The 17,068-nt window shown below is 36.6% G+C and overlaps 1 protein-coding gene across 1 annotated transcript in view; it reads right to left on the reverse strand.

The window, feature by feature from the left end:
* Positions 1-17,068, reverse strand: part of SLC7A11 (solute carrier family 7 member 11) — a 126,993-nt gene that overhangs the window by 38,955 nt on the left and 70,970 nt on the right. The window contains exons 7-8 of the mRNA XM_007496316.2: positions 3,260-3,383; positions 39-142 (exon numbers count right to left, since the gene is read on the reverse strand). Coding sequence (XP_007496378.2) covers positions 39-142; positions 3,260-3,383 — 228 coding nt within the window. The remainder of the gene's footprint in view (positions 1-38; positions 143-3,259; positions 3,384-17,068) is intronic.

A 17,068-nucleotide genomic window follows, 5' to 3' on the forward strand; every position in this document is an offset into this window, starting at 1 on the left:
TGGTAATATGTTGATCAGATACATATTTATTCACTCACCTGGAGACAGCGAAAACTCCCCCATTCATGGAGCCAAAGCAGGAAAGGGCAACAAAGGCAGGGACTGCTAATGAGAATTTTCCCAAAAGTCTCTCTGCAAAGGTCTAAACAAAGACACAATAAAAGAGATTCACAATATTTCTTCAGAAAGTGGAAGGAAAATGAAGCACTTTTCAAATACTAAAGATAAATATCTTAATTGTATAAAGCAAAAAGGTTTTTTTATAAAGTGGACCACAGTAGATTGTTTATCACTTTTAGGCTCAGTTGATCTTACATGAGTACAGTCTACATGGACAGGGAGAAAAGAAGTAAGAGAAGGATGAGAGGGAGAAGCCATCCTATATTTCAATCCATAGTCAAGTCAGAGGAAAAGCATGATTGCAAATATAAGGCAGGCAGTCAATCACCAAGCATTGTGCTAAATGCTAGGCATTAGAAAAACAACTTTTTTTTTAAAGACAAAACAATAAATGCTTCTCTCAAGAAGCTTAACTTCTAAAGGATACACCAGGCAATTCATTATATACATTTGTTTATATTTATGTAGATATGCCTATAGATAGAAATATATATTATGTACATGAGAGGAGAGCATTCCAGGCATTGGGGACAGTCAGAAAAAAAAGTCAGAAGACAGTGTTGTGTGCAAGGAACAGCCAGAAAGGAAGTGTTAATGGTTATAAAGCACATGAAGTAAAGTAAAATATGTTCAGAAAACTAGAAAGATAGGAAAGGGTCAGGTTACAAAGGGTTTGCCAAATATGGGATTTTATATTTGATCCTGGAGGTGATAGGGAGCTGGCTTTTTTGTTTGTTTGTTTGTTTGTTTTTGTTGTTGTTGTTGTTGAGTAGGAAGGTGATATAGTCTGATCTATGCTTTAGCTAAATAACTTAGAAATTTGAGAAGAGGATAAGTAGAAGTGAGGAGAAGCTTGAAACATACAGACTAACCACAAGGTTATTTATTGCAGCAGTCCAGAAATGAGGTACTAAAAGTGTACATCAGCAGGGATCTTGTGTGAATGAAGAGAAAAGGAAGATTATAACAGATGTCAGAAATGTAGAAGTTATAAGATAGCACCAGATTGTATACTAGAGGTGAGTGTGAATGAGGAGACTATAATGATGCTTCTGTTGTAAGTCAGGTTGATAGTAATAAGCAAGCTTGGAAGAATAAAGGACTTAGGGAAGGAAATAGTAAGGACAAAACTCCAGAGTTCGGCTTCTGGTCACTCTGAGACACAAATTCTATAGTATATTTCTTCAGGTCTTCATCAGGTGATCATTTCTATTTCCTTGAGACCTCTGCCAACAAAAATTCACTTTGGAACAGGAAGATTCTAATATTATTATTAAATTAACAGAAAACTACTTCTTCCTTTTAGTCTACATGACACTTCAGAGACCACATTTCTGGACTGAGGGGTCCTGTTCTTCATCTATAATAGAGAACTGGCATTCCTGTGGCCCATTCAAAAGCATTTTAGGCAGGAACTAGAAGGGAGAAGAAGAGAAGGATTTCCTATCTTTCTCATTCCCATTCAAAAATTATATCTATTTCAGCTACTGACCATGATATTACCACCCATGGGAAGAGCTGGGGACATGGTTGTCAGGCATCAGTTATCCACATTACCAGTGAAAAGTTGGTATTCATTCTAATTCTCCCTTCACTAATGGGATGCTGATTCCTATTGTTACATTACTAAGTATAAGAGGAGCTCAGGATAGCCTAGGATACCACCACCAAGCCCTTTCAAATTCATTCTACTGTTTTTTATACCTAGACTCTAAAGGCATAAAAAAATCTATAGAAACTTACTCATTCCACTCATCCAAAATTACATCCCAAATCCCAAGAAAGTCAGACAAAAGACAAATAAGGAAAAAATTAAAAAAAATTTTTTTACATTATTCCCTCAGAATGTGGACCTTGGCATATTTTCTGAATGGTATGAATGAATTAATGAATTAGCATGTGCAAAGCACTATGCTCTTCTGGGAATACCAATACAGTATACACAAAGATAAAAATACCTAGCATTGTTTCATTGCCTTTGACATAGATTATACCTTATTATCTCATTCCATACCAGGTCAAAAACAATGTTGACAAGCTTTATAAAGATCATATCATTGACTTGAAATGAATAAAATACCTATATGCTTTGAATAGTCTGCTAGGACTAGTTTGCAAGGGATAAAATCATTCTTAATTCATAAAATTCCCTGTATGTGACCAAAAGAAATTAGGTAGCTTATACTTAATAAATGCTTCTGGCTACAAGGGTACTTGGAAGCTAGTATTATCTATTTAAAAAGGACATTTGGCAGGGTCTGGGAGGGTTCTGGGAAGATGGGATCATGAGGTGTTTATAAGAAACCTTTCCCAATCTCTTAATTTCCCAATACTCCCTTTTGATTATCTTCAGTTTATCCTGCTTATATCTTTTTGTACATTGTTGACTACATACTCTTAAATTGTGAGCGCCTCACGGGTAAAGACTGTTTTTACCTTTTTGAATATCTAGCTCTTAAGCACAATACCTGTTACAAAATAGATCTGTTAATAAATACTTATTGACTGACTATTTTTAAGAACATTCAACAATTGTTATGTCAATACCTTGATCAACTCCAGAACCTTGAAGAGGAACTCAGAGAAGGTAGGTCTGAGACATTTAATTAGACAAATCTCATTAGCATTTTTAAACTGTAATGATCCCAGTTTAAAATGAATCTGAATGCCAAGAATACATTATCTTTTATTTAGAATTCAATTACTGTCTATACAGTCTCTGAGTTCCCTGGTGGTAAGCTATATTTCTTCATTAAAAAAAGAAAAGAAAAGAAAAGAAAAGAGGATGCTCCCTCCAAACATCCCCAGCACTGAAAATCTTCTAAGTTCTGTATGTAGGCCTATTTAAAAAATTTTAAAAGCCCTAATGTAGAAAATATACTAAATTATTTTTAAATAGCATTTGTTTTATGGAATTCTTGTTGTTTAAATTAAATGTGATACACCAAGAAGAGATGCTATAAAGATAAAGTTGTTTATTTTAACATACTTCAATAAAAGCTGATGCTCAGTATCTTCTTCACTTCCTCCCTGGCCAGATCCCAGCTTTCAACAACTTTCTTCCAGCGAAAACCATCATCAAATAACCTCAGTTCTATCACTCATTTTTACATTAGCATGTTCCCTAACTTGGACTTACCACTGCCACAGCTTTTGAGAGCAGCAATTCCTCAGCACTGATGGTAGTAAAGTAGGCCACATTCGTTAGGACATAGCCAACTGTAACTATGATCATTGATATACATATTGCAAGAGGAACGTTTCTGAAAAATAGAAAGCAGTTACTTAATAGCCATCTGGTGTTTGTCATTCACTTCCTGAAACTAAGGCAGGTAATAGTCTCCTTCAGAAAGACAACAGGTAAAAAGTTATTCATCTTTATCTTATTTTCTTCCAGAATGATAGGTCTATTTCTTGGCTTATAAACATTCATTAGGAAAAAGCACCATATGTTCAAGCATAGGTTCAAGCTTGTAAAATAACCACAAACACAAAACCCTTTCAAAATTGGAATTAACTTAAAAACTACTAAAAACTTTTGAGCCTTCATTGCTCAAGAAGCTGATAATGATCTCAAAGAATCATTAGTGCCTTAGTATCCAATTCCCTTCCACACCAAGAATGCATACCTCATTTCTTCTAGAAGGATGATGCCCACTGCATCATTAAAAATAAAAATGACAATGTACACCAAATATTTACAGCAGCATATTTTCATAGTAATAACTGAAAAAAGAAGAGAGGAGAAGAGAAGAAAGGAAAAGAGAAGAAGAGGAAAAAGGGGAAGAGAGAAGAGAAAAAACTAGGGAAAAAAGATGCCTGTCAATTGAGGCATGAATGAGATATTGTATGTGAATATAATGGCATATTATTATGTCATAAGAAATCACAGTGTATGAGAGAAGCTTAGGGAAGAACTGATAGATAAGAAAAGAATTAGAACCAGGGGAAAAATAAAGACAACACCTATAATAATGTTAACAACAGCAATACCAGAAGGTAGCCTAACTCAGATTAATTACAATGAATTGGTCCCAAAGAACGGGTGATGAAATAAATGTCCTTTCTCTCAGTAGAAAGGAGGAGGAGTAAGGGTATAGAATGTTGCAAATGTTAGATGCAATAATTTTTACTGCTTACTCAATTTTTTTATTTATTACAAAGGGATAGGGGAGATTATGTTGTGTTTCTTTTTAAATTAGTTCTGGCATTTAAAAGGGAGGGGCATCATGCACTTTTAAAATACCTTAAAATATAGCTGACACCAATTTTGCACACAAGTAGAAAAGCCTAGAATGTCTGCACCCCCACTGCTGTGAGTTCAGTAGGTCCAAGGTCCCAAGGTCCCAGGTAAGTTATGAAGCTACAGTGGAGAATCCCATTCAATCACAGGTAGCCTGCTGTTAAATGCAGAGGCTGGCTAGTGCTGACCTACTATAGCCTCGAGATGTACACAGAACCCAGGTGATGCTTTATCTTCATTCAATATGCCGAAAAAGCCAGGAAACTGCTGACCCTTGTAATTTGATGCCATGTTCCCTGCACGCATTCCTCACTTAACATAATAACCTCCTCCAACTTTTTTTTTTTCCAGTTCACAAAACTTGGGCCTTTATCTCAGTCCACAAAGGCTGCTTGTTTTGTAACCATGGTGCTTATCAACCCCAAAGAACCTTGATACTGTTGGATGCTTCTAATGAAGACCTCAATATAATTTCTTCCAAGAGGAAAATTCAGTTCCAGATCAGAAGAAAAGGCACTGTGTGCTTGGCCACTGACCTACCAAACCTCCCTGGGTTTAGCTCACAGAATCACTGCCCATTATGTTGAGCAATAGTCATTATTCCCTCTGACAGCAGCATGATTTAAAAAAAAAACAAATAAGAAAACAAACAAGCAGAAACTTAGCAAGTCAGCAGTGACTGTTCATTATACAATTGCAGCGCAGAACCATACCTGGGCCAGAGAAAGTAGGACTATGTCCTGAGGTGTCAAAATTTAAAGGGTGCTGATAAGACATTCATGAAGCAAGATTAAAACCTTATGAAATCCTGTTATGTTTTTTTCCCAAATGATTTACATCATATAAACTCTTTCTGAGTCTGATCTTGTCCTTCTCAAAGTAATATGATGATGGCCATAATAGAAATGGACTGGCAAAGTAGGGACATTAATTCATTGCTGGTGGAGTTGTGAATTGATCCAACCATTCTGGAGGGCAATTTGGAACTATGCCCAAAGGGCGACAAAAGAATATCTACCCTTTGACCCAGCCATAGCACTGCTGGGTCTGTACCCCAAAGAGATAATGGACACAAAGACTTGTACAAAAATATTCATAGCTGCGCTCTTTGTGGTGGCCCAAAACTGGAAAATGAGGGGATGGCCATCAATTGGGGAATGGCTGAACAAACTATGGTATATGTTGGTGATGGAATACTATTGTGCTAAAAGGAATAATAAAGTGGAGAAGTTCCATGGAGACTGGAACAACCTCCAGGAAGTGATGCAGAGCGAGAGGAGCAGAACCAGGAGAACATTGTATACAGAGACTAATACACTGTGGTATAATCGAACCTAATGGACTTCTCCATCAGTGGCAGTGTAATGTCCCTGAACAACTTGCAGGGATCCAGGAGAAAAAAACACCATTCATAAGCAAAGGATAAACTATGGGAGTGGAAACACTGAGAAAAAGCAACTGCCTGAATACAGAGGTTGAGGGGACATGACAGAGGATAGACTCTAAATGAACACTCTAATGCAAATACTATCAACAAAGCAATGGGTTCAAATCAAGAAAACATCTAATGCCCAGGGGACTTACGCGTCGGCTATGGGGGGTGGGGGGGAGGAAAAGAAAATGATCTATGTCTTTAACGAATAATGCTTGGAAATGATCAAATAAAATATATTTAAAAAAATATAGAAATGGACTACTGGTGGCTTTTTCCTTCTCTTCCACATGTAATGTATACAAGAAATTGATCATTCTATCTCTCCTAAAAGAAACAATATCCCATGATCCCCAAAATCTTGAGCCTTTACAGAGGGAAACTGACCTCTAAATCTGAAACCCCCATATGAAAGTAGTTGATGATGTTATCTCACAGCTTGAACAGATTTCTATTGATCCCCCCATACCATTTCATGTACTGGTATAAATGGATGGAAGCATTGTTTCAAAAAAGGGGTAAATGGCAAAAACAGCTTCACTGTCAACTGTGATTCCCTAAAGACACATGCAGAAAATAAGAAAAATGAGGCATATGGACACACAGGTATATTTCCAACCAACCAAGAAATCAATCATCAAGCACTTTTTCAAAGCCTACTTTTTCCAAAGTCCTAGAGATAACAAAAAAGATAAAATCAGTCCCAGTCCTCAAGGAGTTTACATTCTAATGGGAGAGATAAGATGAGATGTAAATAAATGGATATATATATGCACATACACACACACACACACACACACACACACACACACATATATATATATATATATATATATAGATATATAGATATATATATATAATATACAGAATAAATTGTAGTTGACTTAGAAGAGAAGACTCCAGAAGCTAGAAGAACTAGGAAAGATCTACAGCAAAAGGTCACTCACTAAGTATCATAAACTTTTGTTACCAATTATACTGTTCTTATGTATCCTTTTAGTCTTTTCTGCTTAGTCATTCTGTACTATTGTCTCTTCATTTGTTTAAAATAAATTGTTCTTAGTAGGCATAGGAAGACTTCTGTGAATCATGTATTACAATGAATGATGAATCCTCTTAAGTCCTCTGATATTTTATTATTCTACAGAGAGAGCCCTGTATTCTTAATGACAATCAATGAAGTACAAGCTCTGACAAGTAATACTAAGCCAGAAAGATTTTGAATATAAGTCTGGTTATGGCAATTTGGTATTCAAGGACAATTTGAGCTAATCTGAGAGAAGAGAAAAAGGCTTATTGAAGAGTGATGAATTCTTTAGCCACTTTAAGCAATCATGGAGGATTTGAAATTATTAATTGTTGGAGGGTGTGCCATACCATGAAAGTGTAGATCTTTCAAGAACTGAGGTATGATAACCTGATTTTGAAATATAGAGATAGGAGCAATGCATCCATATTGGATTGAATAGACATGATGAAAGAATTAGACTGAAGATCTCTTCATATGGTACCACGGCTGTTTATCTAACACTGCCAACAAAGTCAGCATTATCTTAGCACTATCTGATATCTTTGTGTTCCTTTCTCTTGTCAAAAAATAAGGATCCTTTACATACTTTGTAGTTTGTCCTTTGTTTTTGAAGAGGACCAGTGACATCACAGGGTGATGTCTTGACTTGTACATGAATTGGATTTAAGTGAAGTAGAGCTGCACAAAATCATCATCCTCATTGTCTCTTCTAGAATCATCAAAATCCAGTGTCAAGAAAAAAGTAGGGATGACTGGTGATCAACAATGGCACAGAGAATGACCTTGGAATACTAAGCTCCTGACCAAGCTCTAAGCCCTCCACAGTGCCTGCTTTAGCCACCTTCATGGCCACTGGAACAAAATGTTCTCTTATACTCATTCCATTCCATCAGTGAAAATGTTCACATTCTTGGGATTGACACACTCCCAATTCACCATTTAGCTCACTGATTACTCTCAACTTTAGCCCATCTTCAGAGATGATTTACCAGGGTGTGATCACTATGCATATTACATCTTCTTGGAGCCACAGGTGATACATGATAAGTGGATGAGCAGCCCTAAAAAGGCTCATTTTTAGCACTAAGATCATAAGACACTATAAAGTAGAACTCAGTCCCAAGAAACTCACTTTCCTTCTGCCTAGCAGCTAGTCAATGAGTATGAACTTCCCAAATTCACTTCCTGTGAAGTTAGACTTTTAATAAACCCTTACCTTCTGTCTTAGAAACAAGGCAGAAGATCAGTAAGGGCTAGACAATAGGAGTTAAGTGACTTGCTCAGGGTCATACAACTAGAAAGTATCTGAGACCATATTAGAACCCAGAACCTCCAGTTTCTTGTCCCGACTGTAAATCCACTGAGCCACCTAGCTGCCCCAAGTTAGTTCTTATCATTAAATTTTGAACAATGATATTCTTAGTTATACCCCTAATCATCCCATAACAATTTTAAAGTTCTTTACCAAGTGAGGGTCATTCTATAAACCACTTTTGGGGGGCTGTTAGAAATTCTGTGTTATTGAATGAACTTAAGAATTTTACTCATTTGATTAGAATTATTTCACTGTTTTATCGGGTTTGGAATATGATATGATTTTTTAAATGAAATCAGTTTAAAAGATGCTAAAAACTATTAGACCACAGATACTAAAAAAGTTGTCTCTGGTCTAAAAGTATCAGTGATCTCCAATGAACTTCCATATCAAGAATGTACAATCCACTTCTTATGAAAAGATGATGTAAGTACATATCTTCCATTAACAAATAAAAGTGACAATATGTAACAAAACATATATAGCAGCACTTCTGTGGGAAGGAGGAGAAAGAAGAGAACTATGAGGAGGGGGAAGAAAGAGAGAAGGGAAGGGAAGGCATTAGAAACACAATAGTTCTCATAAATTGAGGAATGGCTGAACATATTGGAGTTTAAGAAGCATACTGATTAGAAAGATAACTGGAATTACACACCAACTTTTCTTGAATAAAATAAAAATCACTCAGATAAATGAAGAAAGAGTGAGAAGTATAGGCTAGGTAGATACGGTGTTATCTGGTGTAAATATTTGGACCAGAAGTCAGGAGATCTGGGTTCAAGTTGTGCCTCTGACACTTACTTAGGCAATGACCTTTACCTCTCTAGGCCTCAGTTTCATATTTGCATTTATCTGTAAATTGAATGGTTATACTAGGTGACCTCTAAAGATCCACCTAGCTTTATCTATTTAGGGCTTAAACATAAGTTGTTTCTACTTGAATCAGGTAGAAAACAGATAGGAGGAAGGTCCAGTTTTTAGCTTGATACTAACAATCAACACTTAGGAAAATAATTTTAAAAACAGCAGTTTAATTGATCAAAAGCCTTTAATACTTAATATGGCTTACCTCTGCATTTCAGGACTTAAATAAGGAAGAACAGATGGACTAGCCAATAAAATTTCACACCAAAGGGAATGATTAGCACAGGTTAATAACTGTAGATTAAAAGCAAATAACTAGTAATAATAAAAGGAAACAATAAACATTGTTAAGGTAGCTTATAATCTTTTTTTCCTTTAATTCTTGTTTTCAGATTACTTTTCATCAAGGTTCTGTAGTCTATATTTGCTAATATTTATACTGAGTGATTATTTTTATCTAATGAACAACTAGAAGAAAAGAGTGAGGTGTGAGAACATTACAGGTGTTTGAACAGCCTCTGTAAAAGCCCAGAGGTAAGAATGGGGATAAAGTCATGGTTATTTACATCAAAATTTTTGCCCATGTGTTAACTCAGCATGACATCTTCAGGCCAGTGGCATATGTGCCATAAAACACAGCATAGTTTGTTTTCTCTGAGCTATGTGTGTCCATCTCAAAGAATAGCATATATTAACAGAATGAGAATTCTGAGAATAGCTTTGGTTCTGGGCCATGAAAATCCAAAGAGGTCCAGTTCAGTTCTCAGTTCTCAGTTCTGCCCCAGCCCAGGAGGCTCCTTAAAAGGCAGACTAATAAGAAGTCTTTATGAGATTTGTAGAAGCTGTAGAGGGAGTACTGCCAACTCCAAACCTTTTTAATCTGCAGCATATCAGCCAATGTTTGAAGCAAACCTCAGCTTCTAGGGCATTAGAATCCAGGATTAAAGCCAGGAGTGAACACTGAATCTTCACACCATACTAGGACTATTGTGGTTTCCCATTATATAGCTTTTAAAAGTGATAGATATATAGTAAGAGATAGATAGATAGATAGATAGATAGATAGATAGATAGATAGATAGATAGATAGATAGATAGATAGATGGATGGATAGATAGATAGGTAGGTAGGTAGGTAGGTAGGTAGGTAGATAGATAATGTAAAGGACATGGTTATAGATGAATTCCACTGGTTTAAAATCAATAGATGACTTTTACTAGTCTCTGTATTTCAAGTCTCAAATGTGGAAGAACAGGTTGGCTAACCCATAGAATCTTGAACCTAGGGGAATGACTATCACAGAATAGCAACTCAAGATGGAAGATAAATGCTGCAGATGCTGCATGTGAATAATGGACAGACCTTATGATTGGACCTAGAACCAAATAAGAGTAAGAGAAAAGGATAGAATATAACATACCACTTATTGGGTATATTATGGTGGGGATTTCTTTGATATATGGGTTGGACTGGTTGGTAATTGAGATTCCTTGCAATTCTCCAGTTCTATAACTCTATAATTCTTTGGTTCAGAATTGCCTTTGGGAAAAGTTCTTTTAGTGCCACCACACTTGTCCAGGGAAAAAAAGGCACTTTTTTTCTTTTTTTTTAACACCAGCAGTGTTCTACTAATGATGGCTTCGAATCATGAAAAAAACTCTGACCTCTGAATAATCAAAGATGAGAATTACTCAAAGGTCAATGGAGAGGCACATAGGGAGCAAGAACAGGCTGCAGGCAGCAGATGGGCTGATCCCATAGTGAGAGTGAGGGATAACTGATGGATAACTTACAAGATCCACAGTTATCCTTGCTACATCAAGAGAAACAAGGAAGGTCCCCAGCAATTTGTAGAAAATTTATGAGAGGATATGGATGGATTTTGATTTGCATTGTTGTACAGAGTACCCACATGCACACACTAATGAGATTAAAGATTCATTAGAATATTTGAAGAGTATTATTATTATATTTTGAGGAAGGAGTATCAATCAGTAAATAATTATTGTGTCAGTATTTTTTAAGGTTCTAGGCACCATTCTAGGTGCTAGGGGCACAAGTAGAAACAATGAAGCCATCCCTTCCTTTAGTTAACTTATATTCTAATAATAGAATAAGAACCAGTTTCAGAAACAGGAAGGCTTGAATTCAAGACCCACATTTGACATATATCAGATGGATTACCCTGAATATATTATTTAGTCTCTTGATGGCCCTGGAAGTCTCGGAGCCTGGTCTGAAACCCATGGACAGCTTCTTAGAAAAATATTTTTAAATGTTAAAAACAAAATGCATATGGTTATTAAAAAATCAACCATATTATCATACAATTATCAAAATGTTTTTAAATTTTCATGACCTCAAAGTTAAGAGCCCCTGCTCTAGAATCCTAAATTATAGAGTAATTGCAGATTTGCCTTGGCTGAGGAGTAGTTGTTTCCTACACCAATTAAATCACATGTCTCTACCCCCTAAAACCTAAATCATTAGTCATCTACAAGGAATACTGCTCTGTTTTTTAAAAGAAAAAGAACCAGCCCTGAAGAGACAAGGCCAGAAGGAGGATGTTGCTGAGGGGAACAAAACTAGGGAGACAAAGAATGCATTTAATCAACTCTGTTTTTTACCCTCCAAGGTCTATGGTTCACAGTCCAGCTTCACAACAAGTTTTGGGGCCAAAGAAGGGTTTAATTCTGTGACCAGCCTGTTCCCATTGATGTGTACATTGTGGCCCCAGTAGAATTCCAGAGTCAAACTTCTGCCCTTTGTTTCTGAGTGTTCCATGAAAAGGCCATGGGACTTTTGACGGAAATTTCAGTTACCCTGAAAATTCATCTAAGCCATAACAATCTCCACAGAGAGGAAATTACACAAACATAAAGAGAGCTATAAATAAATGGACTGATGTTGATTAAAAGGTGGGAAACTGAATGAGGGAATGTAAAAAAAAGGCATATAGATTCATAGGAAAGAAGGGGCCAGAAAATGCCAACCTCAGATTCAAAATAAATGAACCAGTAAGTCTTCCCAAACATGTGTTTCAATGATCTGATCAATCCTAGTACTTTACCCATAATTCAAACCTTTCGATGGAAAGGCAGAGGTTAGCAATTTAAAAATGAGCTGAATGACATTTGCCCTTATCCTAGAACTAGAGTAAATTGTGTAAAGTACAAAAGAAGAAAAACCTTTATAATTACATATTCCCAAAACAATTTCTATGGGAAGGTTACCTTTGCTTCTATTTCATATAAAGCACCCCCAAAATTAAAAAAAAATTGCATTGTCTGCTACTCACATTCCTTACTTTGAGAAATTTTTTTAAAAGCTTTCTCTCATCAGAATTATTTATTCTTGATATATTACTACTACTTACAATTACCATGGATAATCGATTTCCAAGGTTATCGCACATGGTTATCATGTCCATGGGTTATATGTAGGAATATCTCCCCAGCATGATGAGGATTTGGAGAAGACCTTTTGTAGGGGAGCTAAAAGCAGATGTTTATGCTTCAATATTTCAAATAGATTGCTTTGTTGGCAAGAGGGACATTCTCTGAAGTAACACAGAGTGCCACTCTTCCCACAATAACGTACTTTAAATTTTAAGCCTTTGGAGAACTTGAAGATACAACTATCACTATGTTCCCTAAATCCCCCTTTTTTTTCTAAGTTAAACATACTTAGTTCTTTCAGCAAATAATAAATACAATAGGGCCTGATACTTCCTATAGAGTTGAGATGGATGCTATAAAAAATGACTTATGAAAACTTCCCCAAGGGAAGTTAAGTGGCTCATTGGATAGAGAACCAGGCCAGTTGATGAGAGGGCTTGGGTTCAAATCTGGCCTTAAATACTTTCTAACTGACTCTAGAAAAGTCATTAAGTCCCAAGTGCCCCTACTGCTCTTCTGCCTCTCAACAGATACTTGAATTCATTCTAAGACCAAAGGAAAGGGTTTTAGAAAACAACAATTATGACAAAAAATTGCCTGATTTATTCTTTCCCTATTTTAATAAATAATATCACATGTATATATAAATTTTATGAAGAATGTATAGTGCTAAGAAAGTAAGCATATGAGTAGATTGCAGTTTCTTTTGACTCACCTTTCTAGGGACCAATATCACACAAGTGATTTTTTCAGTCTTTTAGAATCATCTATGCTTTGTGATATCTTGAAAAAAGGTCCCTAAAGACCTTTTAGGTTAGTCAAGCCATCAGCATGGATTTCTTCTTGTTTTCTAAGATTAGACCTAGCCACTTTTATCAATGTCATCTTTTGAAGACATTTTGACATTTTGAGTGATTGAAGTACAAATGTGTTTCTTATACTGTCAACACTGCACAATTTTTTAAAAAATTATATTTTTATATGACCTTTATATGTGTAAGAGTGGGTAGATTTTTGTAGGAAGGCTTTTCTTTCTATTTTGTTATCGCAATTTATCCAAATGATGTTTTATTTGGCAAATCAAGAGTGCAAATCTTTAGGCTATTGGCTTTATGCAGTGTACACACCTCCTTTTCATCCCCATTGCTCATCTAGAACTCATCCCTGCTAAGCTTTGCTCCCTTCCCTCCCTGACATCTGACTGATCTATCTAGCATATGAACCCCATAGAGCATGTTTCCTTTACCCCAGAGTATAACAAAGTAGCTAATTTGATTCCACTCATTCAACAAACATTTAAGGATTTACCATATGCAAGGCACTAAGATGGATAGCTACAAAATGTTAATAATCACTCACACTGAGAGAGTACAAAGTATTTTCCTCACAAAAGCCGTTGGAGGCAAACAGTCCAGGTATTATTTGTTTCATGTTTTTGGGGTTTTTTTTTTTGTTGTTTTCAATCTAGACTGCAGGCTTTCCTGGCATGGGGAAATCCTAATATAGATCCATTGAGTTACATCAACAATTTATTGTCCTTCATGATCTCCCAGGGTACAGTGGGGTCGGGACTTGTCCAGGATCATTTAGCCAAAATGAACCAGGTCTTCCTTACTTCAAGACTAACCCTCTAGCTACTAGGTCTTTTAGTAGCCCTCCCAACCTTATTTTATAGATGAGGGAACTGAGATTAAGTGAAGTTGTCTGACCTGTCTGTCCCCTGTCTCCCAGCTAATAAATTCCATTCTAATTCTTCCTAATGTAGAAAGCTGTCTTTTTGGAAAAGATACAATTCCTGCTTGTTGTGCTTGTTTTAACACTTACCATCTCATAAAGTAATTCATTTGTTGTTATTATTCAGTTGTTTCAATCTTGTCTCACTCTTCATGAGCCCATTTGGGGTCTTCTTGGCAGAAAAACTGGGGTGGTTTGTCATTTCATTCTCCCACACATTTTACAGATGAGGAAACTGAGGCAAATAAGGTTAAGTGACTTTGCCTACACAGATAGTATAAATATCTGAGGCTGGATGAGGACTCAGGTCTTACTGACTCCAGATCCTGCACTCTATCCACTAATAGTGCCCCCAAATAATTTGTGCTTCTATGCTAATGGGAGAAGATGAAAAGGTCTTCTTTGTTTCTTGCCTTTTCTAGATCTTTTCCAGTCCCCTCCTATCTTTTCTAACTCTTTGCCATTCTTACCAAGCTGACTATAATTCAGTGAGCCATTGTAAATGTGTTTCAGTGGTTTCACATCAGAATTTCCCCCCTGCTGGGGAAATCTCAGGTCCAGATTGAAAACAAAAACCAAAACATAAAGCCAATAATACTTGCACTATTTACCTCATGTGGCTTTTGTGAGGGAAGTACCTTGTATACTCTTCAGTACTATATCAATGGGTATAATAATTGTTAACATTTTATAGCTATCCATTATAGCAAGCTATGGTAAGCCCTACTGTAGGCATTTTTACCCCTGGAATTTATCTACCTATTTCTACCTATCGAAATCCTTTCTTCAAACTCCAACTCTTCTATCAGTTTGAGTAGCCCATCTTCTATGAAGTTTTTCCAGTCTCCTCGTTCCAAGTGTTTCTCACATAGAAACTCAGCTGTTTTTCCTAGTACTATGTGTTACCTCCATGGGAAAAGGAGACCTGAGCATCAAGAAAATTAAGTCAAACCACAAGGCTGCCTTATGTTCTGTTTCCCCACTACCACCAATTTTTTAAGGTACCTGAAAAATCATGTGTGATTTGAATTTTGGTAAATAAAATTGTACGTGCTAATGAAAGTTACTATTTAAGGGACTTATGATTAATGCTTTTGTTTTCTCTCCACAAAATTTTTATGACAAAACTGCATACTACATATGGAAGTGTTTATGACTCTCTGAAAAAGATGGGGCTGTATAAATACCAGTCATAGTGATTATGAATAATCCTTAAAGATTCTAATTGCTCCTACTTACTCTGAAATGAAGAGAAAAAATAAATCAGCCTTGTTTTTTCCTTGGAGCCTTTTAAAATTTCTTCAAACTCTAAGCCTCCTAAGATTTCTTCTCTCAATGATATTCCCCAATCTTCTTTTTGCCTTTCAAATGTGAAGAGGTGAAGGCCTAAGGAAAAAGCTTTTTGAAAAGCAAGCACTTATACTTTCATAAATCCTTTTGTCACCTGTAACTTGACACAAGGAGGCCTTCTCAGGTCTTTGACATTACTGATATTCTTTTCCTTTTATCAACCTGCTTCTCTTTCAGGCCATTCCTCATAAGAGACCAAGCAATAAAACTCAAGGAGGTAAGGGAGCTATGTTGTGACTTGGGAATGCTCTAAAACAAACAAACAAACAAACAAAATAGCCTGTTTTCTGGGCAGATAAAGAAACTCAGAAAACTTGTCAAGTTCAAGTCCCTTCAAGCCAAAAGCAATTACCCAGAGATGGTTCTCCTATTTTGCCTTCTCTTCCCCAGCCATGGGACACATCTGTGCAAACTCCCAAGAAGACTTAAAATAAATAGAAAGAGGCGGTAGAGATGAGGAAAGGGAGAGTTAAGTAAATTTGGCAATGGGGGGGCAGGGTGGAGAAAAAGAAATATCTTACTCCACCATATCCTCATGTGAATTCTGAATTATTGAATCTGGGAGAGCACCTGATTTATGAACAGGATAACACTGCCCCCAGCCAAAATCATTTTTAATAAAAAGCAAGAAAGCTCCTGAAGTTCATCACAGATTTAATATCAAACCCAGCAGCCACATATGAACATTTCCCCATAAAGCATGGAAACAGCATGGCATGAGCGGCTGGCGGCCACCAGTGGGGAGCTCCAAGGTACAAACAAACAAGGAGATCTGAGCCATAGAACAAATTCAGCTCCACAATTCTTGAGGTACCAGCCAATGGAGATGGAACACAGTAAGAAATTAATGTCAACACCAGGAAAGAGAAGCGGGAGTGAAGTTTAATGTATACAGTAAATACATCATAGCATCCAGTTCAACATCCTTCCCCTCCTCTTTCCATCCAAAGGCTTGGTTATTTTGATTGAATACTGGGTTTTAGATAGAGATGGGGATGGGGATGAAGATGGGACTTTTGAATTAAATTGTACAGAGAATGCTTGGGTAAAGAAACTTCCTGTACAAACTGCAGAGTGCCTGGAACAGTTTTCTGGAACAGTTAAGGAATTGCCTGGAGCAGAAGTATCAAACATGAGCCTGTGACACTCCCCAATGCAGCCCAAGCCAGATTAAAATTATGATTGATAAATATTTCGCAAAATCAGTTAAAGCAAATAGAATACAGAAAATGTTAATGTGTGGTTTTCTAAGTCAATATGGCCACAGGGATGGTTTAATGACCCTCTTTCTATTGGATTTTTACAATACTGACCAAGAGCAGTGAGAATTCAAATGACTTATCCAGTCACATAGCTGGTATGCCTCAGAGACAGGACTTGAACTCAGGCTTAGCGAATTTTCAAGTTAGCTGTTGTTACTCAGTCATGCCCAACTCTTCATGACCCCATCCATGGAACACAGTGCACTAATCCCATCCATGAGGTTTTCTTGGAAAGTTACTGCAGTGGTTTGCCATTTCCTTCTCCAGAGGATTAAGGCAAAAAGAGGTTAAGTGATTTGCCACACAAAGAGTAAATGTCT

The sequence above is a fragment of the Monodelphis domestica genome, chromosome 6, assembly GCF_027887165.1.
Source record: "Monodelphis domestica isolate mMonDom1 chromosome 6, mMonDom1.pri, whole genome shotgun sequence".
Taxonomy (NCBI): domain Eukaryota; kingdom Metazoa; phylum Chordata; class Mammalia; order Didelphimorphia; family Didelphidae; genus Monodelphis; species Monodelphis domestica.